This window comes from Salmo trutta, chromosome 3 (assembly GCF_901001165.1).
Source record: "Salmo trutta chromosome 3, fSalTru1.1, whole genome shotgun sequence".
Classification (NCBI taxonomy): Eukaryota; Metazoa; Chordata; class Actinopteri; order Salmoniformes; family Salmonidae; genus Salmo; species Salmo trutta.
Window position 1 is genome coordinate 64,754,869 of NC_042959.1, and position 22,231 is coordinate 64,777,099.

Below are 22,231 nucleotides of genomic sequence, written 5' to 3' on the forward strand. Positions count from 1 at the left end.
TTATTCACGTCTCATTCAGGATTATCCTCAATCATGGTAGCATCCACATTATAGGATAGGTGTTTAGAAACATTTTCTGCAAGAAGTTAGGTGACAACATTGTATTTCAATAAGTTATTTACCGCCAAATATGTAGAGATAGTTGTCCACTACAGCTGCTGCATGGTTGGCCACTCTCGGTGCCCCGGGCGAATGGGATTGGCCGAGCTGCTGCCAGTCATCCTGGATTGGGCGGTACATCCAGACATCGCTGGCTAAAGTGCCGCTCGTGAGCTCTCCTCCAAAGATCACCATGTTCCCCATCCACTCTACTGCCGTGTGGGAGTGACGAGCCGCCTGACAGAGGGAGGGGGGAAAGAAAGAAGGGCGAGAGGAAGAGGGTGGTGATGAGAAGCGAGATGGCAGTTGGGATAGGGTGGGCAGGAGGAAGGGAAGCATGAGAGGAAGTGGGAACAAGAAGAAAGAGAAAAGGGAGGGGTCAGAGTGAGGCAGTAAGATAAGGAGAGATGTAGAAATGGGTTAACAGGAGAGGAAGGGAATGAGAGATGTTTAGGAGCATTGGTTTAGTCCCATCACAGGTGTGTTTTGAAGTAACCCCTTTTAGTCTGTGTGATTAACAGGGCCTAAGCTAGAGTGGTGTTTATGAGACAAGGCGTAACCCGAAGGAGCCTGGGGCCGGGTCTTTTATACAAAACCGTCTGTAGAGTCCGAATGGTTTAAGCTACAAACAATTAAAAGCTGAGTCACATGAACATGCAACATGTTTTGCTCTATGACGCTCACAAGCTACACAAGAGTCGTTAAAACATAAGGGTTTCTTTTACATAGAAGATCATAGTGAATCCCAGGACATAGTGTCTATAATACTGTAATAAGCTAACATAGTTGCTGTCAAACTCCAACAGTTGTCACTGACTAGTTGGATATTAATATCCCAATAAGCAAACAATTTCTGTACTTACAGCATTCATATACATTCTCTTTTTATCAGGTCAGCTTTGGCAGCCTTTTATTTTTGTATTTTTTAAATCAACATTTGTCAATACAACTCACGAATGCAACTTTTTATGTGAAATTGTTTTGTGTTCTACTTGTAGCCCTGGTTGTCTTGAAAAGAAAATGGTAAAACACTTTGTGAGGCTAAATAGAAGGGCCGGACATGTAGTTTAATGAAAATCCGATTTTTGCTAGGATCTTGAATAAAATAATCAAAGCATAACATAAACACAGGAAAGAATAACTAAAAGAGTACAGTCTTTGATATCTTTTATTAAGATTACATTTCTGGCATGCAAACGGGCACTTACTGGGGAGTGTCCATAAGATCTGTTCTCCCATTGGTTCAAGCTGAAGTTGTATTTAACCAGGTCCCCCAAAGCTCGGTTCAAGTCAAACCCTGAAATATCAAACAGCCCCAACCATACAGAAGTAGTTAACCAATTACATCATGACATACATTGAAACCCACAATGATTACTATGCAGAGCCAGTTGTCCAACAGCAATAAGGTCAAGGTCTTCTGTGAAGCCGTGTGCTCGCCTCATCTAAACTGGGTTAATGTTAACCAAGCCCACCAATCCTCCTGACTGGGTCGATACCGGGTCCAGTTAGACAATGAATCAGCACATAAAGTGAAAACAAATCAATCCTAACACCCATACTTGCAACACCCTCCTAACTAACAACCCTAACATCCTACCCAACAACACCTGAATTAGAATAGTATACAGTATTGGTATACCTTGGCATGTAAAACATTTTTTTTTAATGTACAATGGGATCCAACACTATATAAAAAATGAACAAACAAACAGTTGTTCAGTGTTCCATCTCTCACCTCCAAACAGGTACATGGCTCCAGTGGAGGACAGGTAGACCCCAGCAGAGCCTGTCCGGGGGGGCGTGTAGGGGTCACCCCCACTCACTTGCCACCACTGCCCCACCCCACTGTCATCACGGAGACCCAGCTGACAGCTCTGGCCCAGGAAGTCTGAGCTGCATAGACAACGCTCTCCTCTCTAAGAGAAAGAAGGAGAGAGAGAGAAAGTTTGAGAGAAATCAGCAATCAACAATATCTAAAGGAAAGGAGGGTCATTCAAGCCCTATTTATGTTGCTGCTGTGCTGGTTTCCCCTTCTGTGTTTGAACTCAAATGTATACGCTGCTTAATAATTAACTCCTTTGGTAGCCTTGTACATAGGTTCCCTCAGCTAGCTGTCTTCAGCATCTCAGTTGGCTGTCCACTTTCCATCCTCACCTAACTCATCCCAACATTTGTTTTATTGCACTGTAATAAACCAACATTTCTAAAGACTGCACAGTTTCCAATGTGGATAATAAAGTCTCCCTCTTCTTACCTTGTCACAGGTGCCGTGCAGGATGCAGGCCTGGGGACATAGAGGGGTGCTGCAGTCGGCTCCTCCCCAGCCCAGGTGGCACTGGCACAGGGACGAGGCCATGTCACAGCGCCCGTGACATCCGCAGGCCCCAGGGCACACAGAGAATGAGTAGGTGGCATTAAAGCCCAGGAGGTTGTAGTTGGCATCGCTGAAGAGGTGGAGCAGCATCTGGAGGGAGGAGAGAAGACAGAAAGGATGTGAAGGGGGCAATGAATAACTTCACTAGATTTTTTCCATGATATTGTAATCCATCCAGCCCGTCAAGTCAGAAACATCCAGCTGTCACTCTGAATTGTGTGCTGAAGTCAAATTGAGGCCATGGAAACCCGTCAATAAATCCATCCATTTAATGCTGGTATGAAAGGTTTCCCCACCCAAATCCCCAGCAGTCTGAGGTTGATATCCGACATCTCAGAACATGTCTAGTTCCACCTTCCATAGATCATTTTTAGTTTATTTATTTATTTCACCTTTATTTAACCAGGTAGGCAAGTTGAGAACAAGTTCTAATTTACAATTGCGACCTGGCCAAGATAAAGCAAAGCAGTTTGACACATACAACAGAGTTACACATGGAGTAAAACAAACATACAGTCAATAATATAGTAGAAAAATAAGTCTATACACAAAGTGAGCAAATTAGTTGAGATAAGGGAGGTAAAGGCAAAAAAGGCCATAGTGGCGAAGTAAATACAATATAGCAAGTAAAACACTGGAATAGTAGATTTGCAGTGGAAGAAAGTGCAAAGTAGAAATAGAAATAACGGGGTGCAAAGGAGCTAAATAAATAAATAAATACAGTAGGGGAAGAGGTAGTTGTTTAGGCTAAATTATTGATGGGCTATGTACAGGTGCAGTAATCTGTGAGCTGCTCTAACAGCTGGTGCTTAAAGCTAGTGAGGGAGATAAGTGTTTCCAATTTTAGAGATTTTTGTAGTTCGTTCCAGTCATTGGCAGCAGAAAACTGGAAGGAGAGGCGGCCGAAGGAGGAATTGGCTTTGGGGGTGACCAGAGAGATATACCTGCTGGAGCGCGTGCTACAGGTGGGTGCTGCTATGGTGACCAGCGAGCTGAGATAAGGGGGAACTTTACCTAGCAGGGTCTTGTAGATGACCTGGAGCCACTGGGTTTGGCGATGAGTATGAAGCGAGGGCCAGCCAACGAGAGCGTACAGGTCGCAGTGGTGGGTAGTATATGGGGCTTTGGTGACAAAACGGATGGCACTGTGATAGACTGCATCCAATTTATTGAGTAGGGTATTGGAGGCTATTTTGTAAATGACAACTCCGAAGTCGAGGATCGGTAGGATGGTCAGTTTTACGAGGGCATGTTTTGCAGCATGAGTGAAAGTTGCTTTGTTGTGAAATAGGAAGCCAATTCTAGATTTAACTTTGGATTGGAGATGTTTGATGTGAGTCTGGAGAGTTTACAGTCTAACCAGACACCTAGGTATTTGTAGTCGTCCACATATTCTAAGTCAGAACCGTCCACAGTAGTGATGCTCTGCAGGCGGGCAGGTGCAGGCAGTGATCGGTTGAAGAGCATGCATTTAGTTTTACTTGTATTTAAGAGCAGTTGGAGGCCACGGAAGGAGAGTTGTATGGCATTGAAGCTCGTCTGGAGGGTAGTTAACACAGTGTCCAAAGAAGGGCCAGAAGTATACAGAATGGTGTCGTCTGCGTAGAGGTGGATCAGAGACTCACCTGCAGCAAGAGCGACATCATTGATGTATACAGAGAAAAGAGTCGGCCCAAGAATTGAACCCTGTGGCACCCCCATAGAGACTGCCAGAGGCCCGGACAACAGGCCCTCCGATTTGACACACTGAACTCTATCAGAGAAGTAGTTGGTGAACCTGGCGAGGCAATCATTTGAGAAACCAAGGCTATTGAGTCTGATGCGGTTACCTTGCCAGACTTGGCTTCTATGGGCTGCGGCAGGGTGGTGCCACTCAGACTGGCCAGTAGGGGGCTCTGGTAGGAGTCTCCATCGTAGACGAACAGGTAATCGTAAGTGCATTCTGTCTCCATGAAGGTGAAGTTCAGGACGATACGGTAATTGCTGCTGGGGGCTTGGAGAGAATACAGGAAAGAAACATCAGTCGGATATAATTTAGAATTTACTTAATTTGCCCTAGACAGGATTTTCTTTGGCATATCTTGAGATCTATGTATTCACATCAAACTGACAATCAGCACACACATCATGGTACTGTTTTCCCACCACTGTCTCACTCACCTTTGATGAGCCACTCGCAGTTCCCGTTTACAGAGTAGTTCCCTGGCCCGTCAGTGACGTACCCTGGGGGGCCCCTGAGCACCTGTCGGTGGCCCTTACAGTCTCCTGCCCAACACCCAGGGGCCACAGCCACCAGCAGCAACCCCAGCAAGGGGACATGGAGGAAGGAGGCCATCCTCTCCCCCACCTGGAATAGGTGGAGGAGGTGAAGAAGATGGGGTTGTCCGATTACCTCGCTCACAAGCCGGGAACCTAGAAACGGTTCAAACAAGCAATGCAACTTCAGTGAGATGGATTACATATGCTAAAAATATTTTACAAAGAGGTTACATTTCAACATAGGATGAAAGATGCTCTAGTTTTGCCTATATGTCACATCAGTGTTGCTTTCTGGTTACAGCCCCAAATTTACAGAGTCAAAAATCTAAAACTTTGCAAGGTAGCCTTTTGGCAATAACTTGCAATCAAACATCAGCCAAATACATATTGCAGTCACATACAGAAGTAACCAAACAGGCAACAACAACAAAAAATTGTGCTGGCAGGTAGACAAGAGATTCTTTAATTTATGTCCATGGCAAGGTGACAACTTAAGGAATGTGCTTTTCATATGAGACTAACGTTAGTGTTATTACCGTTCCAATTATTTATGTCTCTAGGAAAGGTAAATTAATGATTCACATTTTGTAAAGTGGCAACGTGTACCCCGCACATTGTAGAAGATTCGGCTTCTGTCAATATGACAAAATCTCATTCATTTGAATTACAGGACATAGTTATTTACACTTGTCAACACATTAAGAAGTTTTCTAGATAGATATTTCATAGCTAATCATCATCGCAGTTATTATGTCTATGGGTGCTGCTCTGTTTCTAGCTTAGTAATTAGCAACAATCTCAATTGAATCACGTTTAGCAAATAATTTTTAAGAAAATTAAACGCATATATAGTTAACGTTAAATGCCATGAAACGGTGAGCGAGCAGCTAGCCACTATCAAACAATGCTTACTATCCGCAGACAAACGATAACTAGCTAGCTAACGTTAACTGTTATTGCTATGGCTAGCTAACGTAATGTCATTAGTTGGCTAACATTAACATAATAGCTAAATACAAACTTTGCACGTTGCTAGTTAGTTATAACCAGCTAGCAAGCGAGTATTGAACGTTAGCTAGCGTAGCGGATTTGCTGTTATCTTGAAAGCGATACCAGTCACCACACTAGCAGAGGACCGTTAGCTTAGCCTTCCATTGATTTGTCTAACTAACCAGATCCCGTGTCTCCGTTCCCATGATATTTTACATTGTCAGTGAGTTATGAGCGGCACAATGCAAAACTGAATGTGAGATAGCTAACGTTAGCTAGCAGTACCAAAGAGGGTCGTCGGACTCCAGTACTCGATGTCCGGAATCACAGGACACAGACCACCCTCCGCAGGGGCTCTCGCTTACTGGATGGCTGCTAGCCAGTTAGCGACCAAGCTAACTTTACTCCAGATGCAAAAGCGCAGTCGTTGGCCATTTAGTCAATGATGGTTAGCTAAATCATAATAATAATAATTAAATACATCTGTCGCAGCTTCAGACACATCTTCATTATTTTTGCCATAAATTATGCTCTTACGCATAAGCACATTAGCCAGCGTGAAATGTTACTTGCTTATTGCCTGACCTCATGTAATGTTTGTTGTTTTTGTATATGACAGCCTCCCACACAAAAGGCTCCTCCTCTTCTTCTTCTTCTTTAAAGTTTTATGGCCTACTACACCTATTCTGCCACCTACTGTACGGGGTATTGAAACAAAAACAAACAATATTCCATTGTATGCACTGCTTCTTCTTATTTTTTTAAGGTTTTATGGCAGACTACACATATTGGTGTATTACCGCCATCTAATGTACAGGGCATTGAAACAAAACATATTCCATTACGGGAAAGGGGGGGGCGAGGGGACCGACAACATACAAAATACAAAGAAAAATAAAATAAAATCATCCCACTCCTTCAGTCACAGATTTCCTCTCTGTATGCACTGTGCTGTTGAAAGCCAATGCAATAAACACTACAAAGTCCACCATCTTAACATGCAACATGTCAGGATCCCTCTGTTGACAAGGAATATTATCTGGTGTCTCTACTCCTACTACCATTACTTCTTCAACTTCACTCCTTTCTTCCACTCTTCTCACCGACTCCGGATAGGAGACATGCTGGACAACCCTTATTCTTGCCACCTCCGTCTCCTTCACCCTAACAGGACACTTCAGAAATTCAGATGTATGTTCACCAACACAATTGCAGCATTTAGGCTCAGCTGGCATATGATACCCATCATATCTACATACACTTGACACATGACTAAATCATTTGCATTTATTACACTGCATGGGTTTGGGCATGAAGGCTCTCACAGGGAATCTCATAAAACCCAAATACACGTGAGAAGGGAGAGACTTCATCAGAAAACAGTAGAACGGATGGAGTAGAACGCATCCACCATGCAAGTCAAAAAGTGTGCACCAAGCACTTCATCCAATTCTTCCCATATACTCTTGGCTTTTACTTTGAGCGCCACCCCACCCTTGATAGGCGAAATGCTTCGAAGATCCACATTCCAAACATTCCTATCTTCTTGAGTCACAGAGCATGCTCCTTCTGTTCCAAATATATCAGTGGAGGCTGCTGAAGGGAGGACGGCTCATGATAATGGCTGGAATGGAGTCAATAGAATGGCATCCAACACATGAAAACCACGTGTTAAATGTGTTGATACCATTCCATTGACTCCATTCCAGCCATTTTTATGAGCCGTCCTCCCTTTAGCAGCCTCCACTGATAGATATACAAAAAAACTAAATATACCCACTTCCCGTTACTCTCATCTACGCCACCTCTTCCAATGCATCCACAATTTTCTTCTTCTTCTTCTGTTTTTAAATGGCGGTTGGCAATCACAAGGTGCATTACAGCCACAAATTGAACTGGAGTATAAATCCATTACACTTTGTAAAACAAAAGGGAAAAAAACAAAACAAAACATGCTTCTGACTAACCCTTCACTCATTAAAAACCCATTACCCCATTCCACTACTTTGACCCTATCTGCTCCTAAATCATGCCAACGGCCTGGGAGGACAGGACACCACCATTAAACACACCCTGTAACTCTACTGAAGTAAAATCTCGTATACCCAAGTACTTCTCTGCAGCCATGAACACTAAGAACCTAACCTTGCTGAAGTATATATCACTCATTGGCCAATCCCTCTGTGCTGGCACAGATCTACTACTCGCAGGGATCCTCTCAGGATTCCTCACCATTGACCCATCCTCTACTTTCTTCATTGCCTCAACAACGACACCTTCTGCACTACTCTGACCCTGGCCACCGTAACCTAAAAAAGGCTCCTCGTCATCTCTACATCACAAAAATCGTAAACCTCAGCATTGCCCTCCAGTGGCGATGTTTGGTAATTGCGTCCTCAGAGAAATTCACCTGAGAAAGTATGAATATTGACAACTAGAAAAGGTGTAACACGAAGTGTGTTAGTTTTGATTTCTAATCAGATGTAGTGTCTATCAGTTAAACATTTATTACCAGAGCTATAGCTGCTGTGCATCACCCGACGAGTGCATTATTCGAAGAGTGCATTGGTGGTGAATCTGGGCTATGTAGACTTCAAAATACTCAATCCATTTATTCATCATTATTTTACGAAATCTGTATCAGTACATAAAACTTATTCCAACATAGATTACTGGTTAAACAAACATTGAATCGTGTCTGAACATCCACCAGAGCAGGAGTTTGACTGATTCAACTGTTTTATCGTTTATACAAAATAATTAAACATTAAAAGACAAAGTCTAGTTTCCCATAGTATGTTTATTATTTTATAATAAATTAATAACATAAATACAATCAATTTGATTGAGAGCAAAACACTTTGGCATTCACTCAAACCTAAGACAATGAAAAGTAAGAAATCGTCATAATGCATTATTTCATATAATCTAATGGTCACTTAAATGTTTCTATGAAACATTACATCAAGTCATTATAATATCATACAACACTGTCATGAAAATATGCAATCATGTGCCTTCCTAGATATTTTTTTTAAACAGATGAACAAATAAAGCATCACATAGAATAGGCTTATACAAAGACTAAGACAGTTTGGCATAGACTAATTAGTAAATTAAAGGTACTGTACCCGAACTACCTGCATTGACTCCATCTTGCACTGACCCTACACACACTCCCTAGACCAGTGGATCCCAAACTTTTTATAGTCCCGTACCCCTTCAAACATTCAACCTCCAGTTGCGTACCCCCTTTAGCATCAGGGTCAGTGCACTCTCAAATGTTGTTTTTTGCAATCATTGTAAGCCTGCAAACACACACTATATGATACATTTATTAAACATAAGAATGAGTTTGAGTTTTTGTCACAACCCAGCTCGTGGGAATTGACAAAGAGCACTTATAGGACCAGGGCACAAATAATAATAATTAATAATTTTGCTCTTTATTTAACCATCTTACCTATAAAACCTAATTTTGTTAATTGAAAATGGTGAATAACTCACCACCGGTTAATGAGAAGGGTATCTTTGGCTTTTCTACAGAAATGTTTGGTGATCGACTTGTAGACATGCTGCTGTGCGTTTTGTTGCCAACCTTACTTTGCTACCTGACAACTTTACGGTTTTTACTTTTTAATTACCGTGTATATTTTTTTTGTTTTTCCCTCACTCAACTTTTTTTTCATTCAACTTTTTCACCCCGGACGTTTAATCTGGACATGGTTCGTCAGGACTTCCACCAGCCGAAGCTAAGTAGTAACATTAACATGATGCCTTCTAATTGCAGTCGCTGTACTCATAATATACAGGAGAACGATCGCCTTACGGCGAGGATAGCTGTGCTGCAAGCCCAGCTTCAGACGCAATCGTTAGGCAAGGGTCATTTCAGTGTAGGAAAGGATGAAACAGCGTCTGTGCCACCAGTAAGCACAGATAGTAACGTTAGTATAAATCCCCTCGCACGGTCCCCGCAGCCGGACAACTTTCTCATGGCTTCTGGAGGGAAACGCTGTAGGAATGCTCAAACGGTGTCGCTCATTCAGCGGACAGAAACTTTCAACCGGTTCTCCTCATTAAGCAGCGAGTCAGAGGCCGAGCCTTCTCTGGTCTCTACTCCACCCGTTACGGGGTCTGAGACGCCGAAGGCTCTGACAAATTGAAAACCCTAGTCATTGGCGACTCCATTACCCGCAGTATTAGACTTAAAACGAATCATCCAGCGATCATACACTGTTTACCAGGGGGCAGGGCTACCGACATTAAAACTAATCTGAAGATGGTGCTGGCTAAAACTAGCGAGTATAGAGATATCGTTATCCACGTCGGCACCAACGATGTTAGGATGAAACAGTCACTTCAAAGGCAGTTATAGTCAATGAACTAATCACTGATCATAATCTTGATGTGATTGGCCTGACTGAAACATGGCTTAAGCCTGATGAATTTACTGTGTTAAATGAGGCCTCACCTCCTGGTTACACTAGTGACCATATCCCCCGCGCATCCCGCAAAGGCGGAGGTGTTGCTAACATTTACGATAGCAAATTTCAATTTACAAAAACCCCGAAGTTTTCGTCTTTTGAGCTTCTAGTCATGAAATCTATGCAGCCTACCCAATCACTTTTTATAGCTACTGTTTACAGGCCTCCTGGGCCATATACAGCGTTCCTCACTGAGTTTCCTGAATTCCTACCGGACCTTGTAGTCATAGCAGATAATATGATCATTTTTGGTGACTTTAATATTCACATGGAAAAGTCCACAGACCCACTCCAAATGGCTTTCGGAGCCATCATCAACTCAGTGGGTTTTGTCCAACATGCCTCTGGACTTACTCACAGCCACAGTCATACTCTGGACCTAGTTTTGTCCCATGGAATAAATGTGGATCTAAATGTTTTCCCTCATAACCCTGGACTATCGGACCACCATTTTATTACGTTTGCAATCGCAACAAATAATCTGCTCAGACCCCAACCAAGGAGCATCAAAAGTCGTGCTATAAATTCTCAGACAACGCAAAGATTCCTTGATGCCCTTCCAGACTCCCTCTGCCTACCCAAGGACGTCAGAGGACAAAAATCCATTAACCATCTAACTGAGGAACTCAATTTAACCTTGCGCAATACCCTACACTGGCTTCCTGTTATGGCAAGGGCTGATTTCAAGGTTTTACTGCTAACCAACAAAGCATTACATTGGCTTGCTCCTACCTATCTTTCCGATTTGGTCCTGCCATACATACTTACACATACGCTATGGTCACAAGACGCAGGCCTCCTAATTGTCCCTAGAATTTCTAAGCAAACAGCTGGAGGCAGAGCTTTCTCCTATAGAGCTCAATTTTTATGGAATGGTCTGCCTACCCATGTGAGAGATGCAGACTCGGTCCAAACCTTTAAGTCTCTACTGAAGAATCATCTCTTCAGTAGGTCATATGATTGAGTGTAATCTGGCTCAGGAGTGTGAAGGTGAACGGAAAGGCTCTGGAGCAACGAACCGCCCTTGCTGTCTCTGCCTGGCTGGTTTCCCTCTCTCCATTGGGATTCTCTGCCTCTAACCCTATTACAGGGGCTGAGTCACTGACTTACTGGTGTTCTTCCATGCCGTCCCTAGGAGGGGTGCGTCACTTGAGTGGGCTGAGTCGCTGACATGGTCTTCCAGTCTGGGTTGGAGCCCCCCCTTGGGTTGTGCCGTGGCGGAGATCTTTGTGGGCTATACTCGGCCTTGTCTCAGGATGGTAAGTTGGTGGTTGAAGATATCCCTCTAGTGGTGTGGGGGCTGTGCTTTGGCAAAGTGGGTGGGGTTATATCCTGCCTGTTTGGCCCTGTCCGGGGGTATCATCGGATGGGGCCACAGTGTCTCCTGACCCCTCCTATCTCAGCCTCCAGTATTTATGCTGCAGTAGTTTATGTGTCGGGGGCTAGGGTCAGTCTGTTATATCTGGAGTATTTCTCCTGTCTTATCCGATGTCCTGTGTGAATTTAAGTATGCTCTCTCTAATTCTCTCTTTCTCTCTCTCGGAGGACCTGAGCCCTAGGACCATGCCTCAGGACTACCTGGCATGATGACCCCTTGCTGTCCCCAGTCCATCTGGCTGTGCTGCTGCTCCAGTTTCAAATGTTCTGCCTGCGGCTATGGAACCCTGACCTGTTCACCGGACGTGCTACCTGTCCCAGACCTGCTGTTTTCAACTCTCTAGCGACAGTAGGAGCGGTAGAGATACTCTATACGCTATGAAAAGCCAACTGACATTTACTCCTGAGGTGCTGACTTGTTGCACCCTCGACAACTACTGTGATTATTATTATTTGACCATGCTGGTCATTTATGAACATTTTAACATCTTGGCCATGTTCTGTTATAATCTCCACCCGGCACAGCCAGAAGAGGACTGGCCACCCCTCATAGCCTGGTTCCTCTCTAGGTTTCTTCCTAGGTTTTGGCCTTTCTAGGGAGTTTTTCCTAGCCACCGTGCTTCTACACCTGCATTGCTTGCTGTTTGGGGTTTTAGGCTGGGTTTCTGTACAGCACTTTGATATATCAGCTGATGTAAGAAGGGCTATATAAATACATTTGATTTGATTTATGTTTGAAAGGATGCACATCACTCTGCAATGTTGAGTTGTATCGGAGAGTCTCAGTCTTAAATCATTTTCCACACACAGTCTGTGCTTGTATTTAGTTTTCATGCTAGTGAGGCCGAGAATCCACTCTCGCACTTTGCAACCACGTACCTATGTATCAGTGTCTTAACAGCGCGGTTTGCTAAAACAGGATACTCTGAGCGCAGGCCAACCCAGAAATCTGCCAGTGGCTTCTGATAAAATAAAATTTTCACAGAACTGCTTGTTGCAATTTCGATGAGACTCTTGTTCAGATATCGGTAAGTGGATTGGAGGCAGAGCATGAAAGGGATAATGAATCCAGTTGTTTGTGTCATCTGTTTCCGGAAAGTACCTGCGTAATTGCGCACCCAACTCACTCAGAGACTAAGCTATATCACATTTAATATTTGCAAACCAAAAAATCATACAATGATGGAAAGACCTGTGTGTTGTCCTTGTCAATGCAGACAGAGAAGAGCTCCAACTTCTTAATCATAGCCTCAATATTGTCCCGCACATTGAACATAGTTGTGGAGAGTCCCTGTAATCCTAGATTCAGATCATTCAAGTGAGAAAAAACATCACCCAGATAGGCCAGTCGTGTGAGAAACTCGTCATCATGCAAGCGGTCATACAAGTGAAAATTATGGTCAGTAAAGAAAACTTTAAGCTCGTCTCTCAGTTAAAAAAAACGTGTCAATACTTTGACCCTTGATAGCCAGCGCACTTCTTCTGTATGTTGTAAAAGCGTTACATGGTCGCTGCCCATATCATTGCATAGTGCAGAAAACACACAAGAGTTCAGGGCCCTTGCTTTAATAAAGTTAAACATTTTCACTGTAGTGTCCAAAACGTATTTCAAGCTGTCAGGCATTCCCTTGGCAGCAAGAGCCTCTCAGTGGATGCTGCAGTGTACCCAAGTGGCGTTGGGAGCAACTGCTTGCACAGTTACCACTCCACCATGTCTGCCTGTCATGGCTTTGGCGCCATCAGTACAGATACCAACACATCTTGACCACCAAAGTCCATTTGATGTCACAAAGCTGTTCAGTACTTTAAAAATATCCTCTCCTGTTGTCCTGGTTTCCAGTGGTTTGCAGAACAGGATGTCTTCCTTAATTGACCCCCCATAAACGTAACTGACATATACCAGCTGTGCCAGGCTTGCCACGTCTGTTGACTAATCCAGCTGTAACTCATATAATTCATTGGCTTGTATGCAAAGCAGTAATTGTTTCAAAACGTCTCCTGCCATGTCACTGATGCGTCGTGAAACAATGTTGTTTGATGAAGTCATTGTATAGTTTTTTTGGCCTTTTCCCCCAGCATTGTCCCAGCCATATCTGCGGCAGCAGGAATAATTAAGTCCTCCACAACAGGATGGGGCTTGCCTGCCCTAGCCACGTGGTAGCTCACCATTTAAGATGCTGCTAGCCCCTTCTTATTAATGGTATCTGTTGCTTTTATACATATTTTACTACTTGAAAGTAGTCTTAATTCTCGCTCAAAAAACTCCTGTGACTTATTTTTCAAATTGGAATGTTTTGTTTAAGTGTCTGCGCAAGAGTGAAGGTTTCATCGAGTTGTTAGGTAGTACTTTTGCACATATAACACACTGTGGCTGAGGAAAGGCACTACTCCCAATATAAGTGAACCCCAAATCAATGTAGTTGTCATCATATTTGCGCCTCTTTGATGGACCAACGTCCCTGTCGGTTGCTCTGTGCTTTCCCGGGTAAGGGGGAAGTAGCTCTTTGGCTGCATCAGATTCACAACTGTCATTGTCCGTGCTAGCTGGGTTAAAACAAATGTATAATTACTGATGCTAGCATTGGATGTGCTCGTGGAAGCAGAATACCTTGTGTCATCAACAGGTGCAGGTGTAGTACTGCTGGTAGTTGTAATACTGTGTCTCTATGGGCCTTACTTTTTTTAACCATTTATCCATTTTTGAGCAAACGGAATGAGCATCAGCTACATACAGACCGTTAGTGGAATTCCCGCAAGAGAGTAACGGTTAACGTGATTGGATGTTAATTATTTGACTAGGCTGCCTGTGTTTGACATATTTTGCTGAACACTAGATGGTTTCATTTTGTTTTTGGCAGTGAAACGAGGCTACTCAGGCGAGAAAAAAAACTCACCCAAATGTCTAGCCCCGTTGGAAAATATAAATGGACTGTTTAAAAATGTGAAGAATTGTTTTCATTTTATTAGGCGTACCCCGACGGCATTGCGCATACCCTAGTTTGGGAATACCTGCCCTAGACACACACACACACACACACACAGTACATTCGGAAGGTATTCTGAAAAGTATTCAGACCCCACATTTTGTTACACTATAGCCTTGTTCTATAATGGATGAAAATGTTTTTAAAAAAATACACAGGATACCCCATCACAACAAAGCAAAACTATTTTTTACTTTAGCAAATTTACAAAAATCAACAGAAATACCTTATTCACGTCAGTCTTCAGAACCTTTGCCACGAGACTCAAAATTGAGCTCAGGTGCATGCTGTTTCCATTGATTATCTTTGAGGTTTCTACAACTTCATTGGAGTCCACCTGTGGTAATTTCAATTGATTGGACAGGATTTGGAAAGGCACACACCTGTCTATATAATGTCCCACAGATGACAGGGCATGTCAGAGCAAAATTCAAGCCACGAGGTCGAAGGAATTGTCCATAGAGCTCCGACACAGGACTGTGTCGAGGCACAGATCTGGGGAAGGGTACCAAAACATTTCTGCAGCATTGAAGGTCCCCAACAACACTGTAGCCTCCATCATTCTTAAATGGAAGAAGTTTGGAACCACCAAGACTCTTCCTAGAGCTGGCCAGCTGGCCAAACTGAGCAATTGGGGGAGACGGTTCTTGGTCAGGGAGGTGACCAAGAACCCGATGGTCACTGACAGAGCTCTAGAGTTCCTCAGTGGAGATGGAAGAACCTTCCAGAAGGACAACCATCTCCACAGCACTCCACCAATCAGGCCTTTATGGTAGAGTGGCCAGATGGAAGCCACTCCTCAGTAAAAGGCACATGACAGCCCGCTTGGAGTTTGCCAAAAGGCACCTAAAGGACTCTTAGACCATGATAAATAAGATTCTCTGGTCTGATGAAACTAAGATTGAACTCTTTGGCCTGAATGCCAAGTGTCCCATCTGGAGAAAACCTGGCACCATCCCAACAGTGAAGCATGGTGGTGGCAGCATCATGCTGTGGGGATGTTTTTCAGAGGAAGGGACTGGGAGACTAATCAGGTACGAGGGAAAGATCAACAGAGAAAAGTACAGAGAGATCGTTGATGAAAACCTGCTCCAGAGCGCTCAGGACCTGACTGGGGCGAAGGTTCACTTTCCAACAGGACAACGAACCTAATCACACAGCCAAGGCAACGCAGGAGTGGCTTTGGGACAAGTCTCTGAATGCCCTTGAATGGCCCAGCCAGAGCCCGGACTTGAACCCGATCAAACATCTCTGGAGAGACCTGAAAATAGCTGTGCAGCGACGCTCCCCATCCAACCTGACAGAGCTTGAGAGGATCTGCAAAGAAGAATGGGAGAAACTCCCCAAATAGAGGTGTGCCAAAATTGTAGTCATACCCAAGGAGACTCAAGGCTGTAATCGCTGCCAAAGTTACTTCAACAAAGTACTGAGTAAAGGGCCTGAATACTAATGTAAATGTGATCAGTTTTTTTTTTTTTAAAGAATGCATACAAACCTGTTTATGCTTTGTCATTATGGGGTATTGTGTGTAGATTGATGGGAAAAAACTATTTAATCCATTTTAGAATAAAGGGTGTAACGTAACAAAATGTGGGGGATAAATCAAGGGGCCTGAGTACTGAATCCAACTGCACTCTGTGTTATGTGTATACACACACAAACCATATATTTGCACTCCCACACATTCACTACATCACACACACACACAGACCGACAACACACATACACCTTTACACTAATTTACTGCTGCTGCTCTGTTCTTTATTTTACTCTTAATCTATCCTGATGCCTAGTCACTTTACCTTGCCTTCATGTACATATCTACCTCGAATACCTCATACCTCTGCACATTGATCTGGTACTGGTTCTCCCTGTATATAGCTCCACATTGATCTGGTACTGGTTCTCCCTGTATATAGCTCCACATTGACCTGGTACTGGTACTCCCTGTATATAGCTCCACAATGATCTGGTACTGGTTCTCCCTGTATATAGCTCCACATTGACCTGGTACTGGTTCTCCCTGTATATAGCTCCACATTGATCTGGTACTGGTTCTCCCTGTATATAGCTCCACATTGATCTGGTACTGGTTCTCCCTGTATATAGCTCCACATTGATCTGGTACTGGTACTCCCTGTATATAGCTCCATTCTTGTGTATATTATTTTATTTCTCATGTTACTATTTTATTTAGATTTTTAAACTCTATTGTTGGGTAGGGATGGTAAGCAAGCATTTCACTGTGTTCGGCACAGTTGTAATTGGCGCATGTGGCAACATTTTATTAGTTATTTTTCGCATAATTCCATACAGAAACATAATTAAATAAGTAAACATATCAATACATCTCAGAACGCAGCAAAATTTGACAGAAAATACATTCTTACCACTGGAACCCCTCTAGTCCTAGAAAATCCCTATGTATAATAGCTCAGCAATCTAAACATACTAGTTAAAGAATCAGGGTCCAAAAAAATCCCTCATGTAATAAATGCCTGCATTATGTACATCCTATGGAAAGCATAGGAATACTGCTATGGCACAATTTCAAATATGATTGTGACCATAAAAGGCCTTGATCCAAACCTCAACACAAACCTATAGCCACAGTAAAACTACTAGAATACAACCAAACCAGCCTGACAGCTGAAACAGTGGAATGCCCCATCTATTCAGGTGCACATATTAGGCTATCTTCTGACCATAACATGTGACGTCTATCCAAGCGAGTACTACTACTGCCCATCGGCTATTGAACCATACACTTAGCAAGCTGTAGTGACTGTCACACTGCCCTGTCACGCAGTATGAATGGTCACCTTGGCCGGGTTAACCTCCATCGGGGTGGTGTGGAGCCCAGGACCAAATATGGGGAACACTCTCTCTGTAAACTCGTGTGTGAAGGTGCACAGGTGCTTCCCACCGTTGCCTGCATCCCAAAATGACACCTCCCCCTTATCCATGTTTAGCTTGACCCGGACCCTCTCTGGCCGACTCTCCACGACCAGCACTGTGCGTTTGCCCGTCAGCGCGTTGTACACCCCTTTGCTCAGCCCGATGGTCCACACGCCCCTGTCTGTGGACACGGTGAACTTCCTCTTGCGAGCCACAGACTCCTTACAGATTCCCAGGATCCACTTCGGGTTGTCTCCCACATGGACCTCCCAGCGGTGCTTGCCGGAGCGGAAGCCCTCAGCTCCAAGGACAAAGACACAGGGGTCGAAGCGCTCAGGGTTGTCCGGGAGGGACTGGCGCTCTGGGCTGTCCCGTACGCTGGCCAGGTCTGGGGACATGGAAAGCCAGGGAGAGGCCGTGTTAGGGTCCATCACCACTGGGACTGGAGAGAGAGAGGGAGACGTGTTACAAAACATTATGACTGAAGTGTAACTGTTGCTCAAAGTGTTTCCTCCTTCATTCAAAACATTGACCCCATTACACATTATATAATGCCATCCACACCCAATTTATTATGTGTCATAACTTATGTAGCAAGTTAAAACCCTAAACTAAACCTTCAGTACATGTACTCACGGCATGTGACGTGAGCCTGCATGCTCTTCCAAATGCTGTAGCCCAGAGAGCCCACGTGTTTGGCCATGTTCAGGAGAGCATCTGAGGGATTCTGGGGGTCTTCACGAGGCCACTGGGCTCTGTGAAAACATGACGTCATAGAAGATGACCATGATATTAGAGGGAGGGTACACAAACTGTTGGGCAACTGATAGGATGTTACTGTACTTACTTTTTCTTTAAGGCTTGGAAGTTCTGAAAAACAACACAATTGAACCCATTAGTTCATTGTGAATAAGATTGACAAATGCTTGCATTCAAAAATGTCTCACTGTCATGCATAGTGACAATGTACAGTAAGGATGAGGGAGGGCGACCCCCACCCCATGAGAGAGAGGGAGACCCATGACCCACCCCCATGAGAGAGACCCCTCCTGCTTACCTGCAAGAAGGTTACATCCTCCGCCCCCATCTCCCTCTTTAGTGTTTGGACCAGCTTAGTGAGGGCAGCAATGTCACGGGTCAAGGAACTGATCCTGTCCTCCATACCGGATCTCTTGTCCTCCTCCTCGTCTGCCAGGGCCTTCAGCCTGGCAGCCTCCTCTGCACACAGCACCTGACGAAGCCTCTCAAACTCTGCCTTGATCTGCTTCTCTGCCTGCTCGGCCTGGCTCTGGGTACGAGAGAGGTTGGAGGAAGAGTGACATTTTGTAATGATACTGACATACCTCTTGCAATTCATATCTCACACAACATTACTCATCTATAGGCTATAATTATAGTTTCCTCTAGAGGCTTTCCTGGAGTTTTTCCTTGTCAGGACTCCAGGCCCTAGGTTTGATCTACAGTCAACTATTTTGTTATTACCAATTCTTTATGGAGGCTCAAGGAATCTCAGTCTGTCCCTACCAGTCAAACAGGTTGGTTCACACATCTCATTACAGAACAATGATGAACATCAAACTGTTGGGCTCTGGATAGGCTACACACATCTGGATAGAACTAGTGAGGGCATCAAAGAGCTCTAACAAATCCCATTATCTTACACAAAACCTTCACCTATCATGGTCATGGATAGGCCCTACAGTGTAGATGTCAGCAGGTCAAGCAGAGACAGTATTATAGTACCTTCATGAAATCAACTGTGTTTGAATATTTCTTTTTCATTCTCTTGAATGTCTCCACTTTCTCCTCCAATATGTTGACTTTAATGGTCAGTTCTTCCTGCAATAGAACACATAAAACACAATTAATATGCATATTAGTTTGTGATCTATTGACTACCAGATAATATAAAACATACAGCAACTTATTTGCAGTACGTGTTTCAGGTCCTAAGCTATTGGGTGTTGACTAAGGGACAATAAAGCCTTGTTCACACTGCAGGCCTAAATGCTCAAATCTGTTTTGGAATACTGATTGTCCAAACACAAAGTTACAAGTGACCAAATTAGATGTGTGTGTTCAGACAGCAGTCATTAGCTGACATGGCTACGCTAGTTGTCATAGTACCGACAGCTGTGTCCACAATGGTGTTGGCTGATTGGTGGTGGTGCTCGTGGTTCCTATCACTCAGAAGTTATGCAGCAAGCTAAGGTGACAACAATGCCTGCTGGGAAAGTTTCATTGTTGTAAGCACTAACTTGGGGAGGGAGAGCAATGGCGGAACCAGAAGCAATGCTTGATTCTGTTGGTGCGAGTGAAGACAGAAGAAATGATTGGAATACTGAAATATCTAAGAATGGAGCCAAAAGGACTAAAGTTGTAAACCAAGATAAGCCTCGGTATGATAATGCCTCATTCCTTGTTGGAGTGCGATTCATGAGCAAGGATGTTTTTTGGGGAAACCCGTTTGGTCACAAAGATGGTGAAGAATGCATTGGGAGAAGTGGAGTCAGTCAGAGTGACCAAGAGTGGTATGATGTTGATTTCATGTGTGTCAAAGGAACAAAAGAAGAACGAACAAAGTGGAATGCTATGATTACCGGAGTAGGTCACCAATAAAAGGTGTCATATCTGGTGTCTCTATAGATAGAGGCTTCATGGTTTAAGATTAACGTGCCAGGAATTGTTGATTCACGTTGCTCAACCCGCACTGTGAATGGAACGGAGAAAAAGCCTTTCTGTGTTACTGATGTTCGATGAAGAATTTCTCCCAACCCATGTAAAGCTGGGATATAGGAGATATGTGGTGCGAGTTCATGTACAAAAGCAACTTCAATGTCATAAATGTAAAAAGTTTGGCTATGTGTCAAGTGTTTGCAAACGGAATATCATTGTTGAAGAGTCTGAGGACGCACAATGTTGCCATTGTGATGGGAATGTTCTAATTTTCAAACGAGTTTTCATTGGGAAGGCAGATAAAGCGCTATTAAACGCAATCAATTTGCATGTTAAAACACAGCATTCTATTAATTACTCCACGTTCTTAACCTGACTTTTTTTTGCCTACTTCGCCGTCGGCCAGAGCCGGGCATCTGGCTCAAGCCCCGGGGGCAAACCGGTTCCAAAACGAATGCAATCACTTTTCACCCAATGCAAACTCATCTCACTTGGGAAACCCGGCCCAGATAATCGAATCTCCTCACTTACCTTACACAACGGCGCCCCCTTGTTGAGTGGCAGCAGCTCGTGTGTCCGATGTAGAGTGACACAGTCAACGCACACGGGCTCCTCGTCCTTTACGCAGTAAAGTTGAAGCTCCAAACGGTGCAGGTTACAAAGAGGCACGTTATTGATTGCGTTCGGTCCCCGCCAGCGCTTCTCCTTCTGAAAGGACTCGGTAGCGGCCATCAGCGCCCGGTTGGAGATTGGTTGCTCCCCGTCACAGCTCTTCCTGCACACCGGACACGTCTGCCCCATCTTTCGGCTTTGCTCCAAGCACTCCTTGCAGAAGCTGTGACTGCAGGAAAGAAGCACGGGCTCCCGGTAAAGATCTTTACACACTGGACAGGTCAGATCTTCCTGAAGGAAGGATGGACCCTCTGACATCTCCTCATTCCAAGCACATTCAGCCATGGTGTCGCTGTCGGCAATGCAGGCCCCTTCTGAAAACGCGTAAAGTTTACTTTCGCTTTCTTCAAAATGCTCCTTTTTATACGCTGACAGTTGTCCAGAGACACTCTTCCGTTCTGTTTGACGGTTTACCTTTATTGTTTGTAGATTTGTTGACGCCAACACAAAACTTCAGTTTGTAAACAGGTAAAATGTGCATTTTTTGAGAGCCATCGCCTACAGTTCCAACTGTAACCTCCCTTCTGACTTCCTTCCTCAGTGGAGTGGGTGTGTATGGTGCGCAACGTTCTTTTTCGATGAGGTTTATTAAAGGCGGTTGCCATCCAATAAACGTTGCATTACCGTGAGCAACGTTCTTCTTCGATGAGGTTTAAAGGCGGTTGCCATCCAATACACGTTGCATTACCGTCACCTACTAGACTGGAGTACAACTCCCTTATACTTTCCTTGAAAAAATTATAAATAAACAAATACCCTACCATCTAACACTACACTCTCCAAGAAAATTATAATAATACAAAAATAACACCACCATACTCCACTATTTAAATCTATTTAGTCCTACCTCAGGCCAACAACCTGAAAGGATGGGACACCACCACTTAACACAGCCTGTAACTCTTCTGATGTCATGTCTTGCACACCCAAATACCTCTCTGCAGCTGCCACCACAACCTCAATTTTCTGTGACTTACATTCCATCCCTGCAGTACAGTTGATAACCATTGCTATAAATGCTACAAATCCAATCTTACTGAATCATCACTTGTTGGCCTTTCCCTCTGTACTGGTACAGATCTACTACTCACACCACTCCTCTCAGGATCCCTCCCCTTGACCCATCTTCCTCTACTTCACTGCCTCAGCATATGACAACTTCTGTACTACTCTAACCCTGGAAACCTCAACCTGCCTCTCTCGCACGGGACATTTCTAATCCCCAGCCTTATGGGCACCCCTACAATAAACACATACCACTACTTTCCCCAATGCTACACATTCCTTTGTCTCATGCCCTTCTGCACACTTTTCACACCTAGTAACCTCCCTCCTACACACTGCTTTCACATGCCCATAAGCTTGACACCTGTAACAACGTAATGTATTCAGCACAAAAGCTCGTGCAGGATAAC

At 44.0% G+C, this 22,231-nt stretch overlaps 2 protein-coding genes across 5 annotated transcripts in view; both read right to left on the bottom strand.

Annotated features, from left to right (window-relative positions):
• Positions 1-6,360, bottom strand: part of LOC115183719 (multiple epidermal growth factor-like domains protein 8) — a 31,612-nt gene extending 25,252 nt beyond the window's left edge. For 2 of the 4 annotated variants that reach the window (XM_029744819.1, XM_029744795.1), the window contains exons 1-7: positions 6,011-6,360; positions 4,637-4,888; positions 4,306-4,469; positions 2,357-2,566; positions 1,838-2,018; positions 1,308-1,396; positions 123-336 (exon numbers count right to left, since the gene is read on the bottom strand). In XM_029744819.1, coding sequence (XP_029600679.1) covers positions 123-336; positions 1,308-1,396; positions 1,838-2,018; positions 2,357-2,566; positions 4,306-4,469; positions 4,637-4,811 — 1,033 coding nt within the window. In that variant the 5' untranslated portion in view covers positions 4,812-4,888; positions 6,011-6,360. The other 2 variants (XM_029744812.1, XM_029744802.1) reach the window with 2 other exon arrangements.
• A 10,468-nt stretch (positions 6,361-16,828) lies between these two features.
• On the bottom strand, positions 16,829-21,403 carry LOC115183741 (zinc-binding protein A33). Its single transcript, XM_029744833.1, has 6 exons — positions 20,676-21,403; positions 19,212-19,307; positions 18,526-18,756; positions 18,316-18,338; positions 18,105-18,223; positions 16,829-17,910 (listed from the first exon to the last, which is right to left on the bottom strand). The coding sequence occupies exons 1-6, from the start codon at positions 21,099-21,101 to the stop codon at positions 17,372-17,374; spliced, it is 1,434 nt and encodes a 477-aa protein (XP_029600693.1). The 5' UTR covers positions 21,102-21,403; the 3' UTR covers positions 16,829-17,371.
• Between the last annotated feature and the right edge of the window lie 828 nt (positions 21,404-22,231).

What these genes read in the sequence shown, in the direction of transcription:
- LOC115183741 (XM_029744833.1), bottom strand. Translation starts at nt 21,101, where the DNA reads ATGGCTGAATGTGCTTGGAATGAGGAGATGTCAGAGGGTCCATCCTTC. An exon ending in AGGGGGCGCCGTTGTGTAAG is followed by an intron (nt 19,308 to 20,675) that starts GTAAGTGAGGAG and finishes GTTCTATTGCAG; the next exon opens with GAAGAACTGACCATTAAAGT. An exon ending in TTCCAAGCCTTAAAGAAAAA is followed by an intron (nt 18,224 to 18,315) that starts GTAAGTACAGTA and finishes ATGTTTTCACAG; the next exon opens with AGCCCAGTGGCCTCGTGAAG.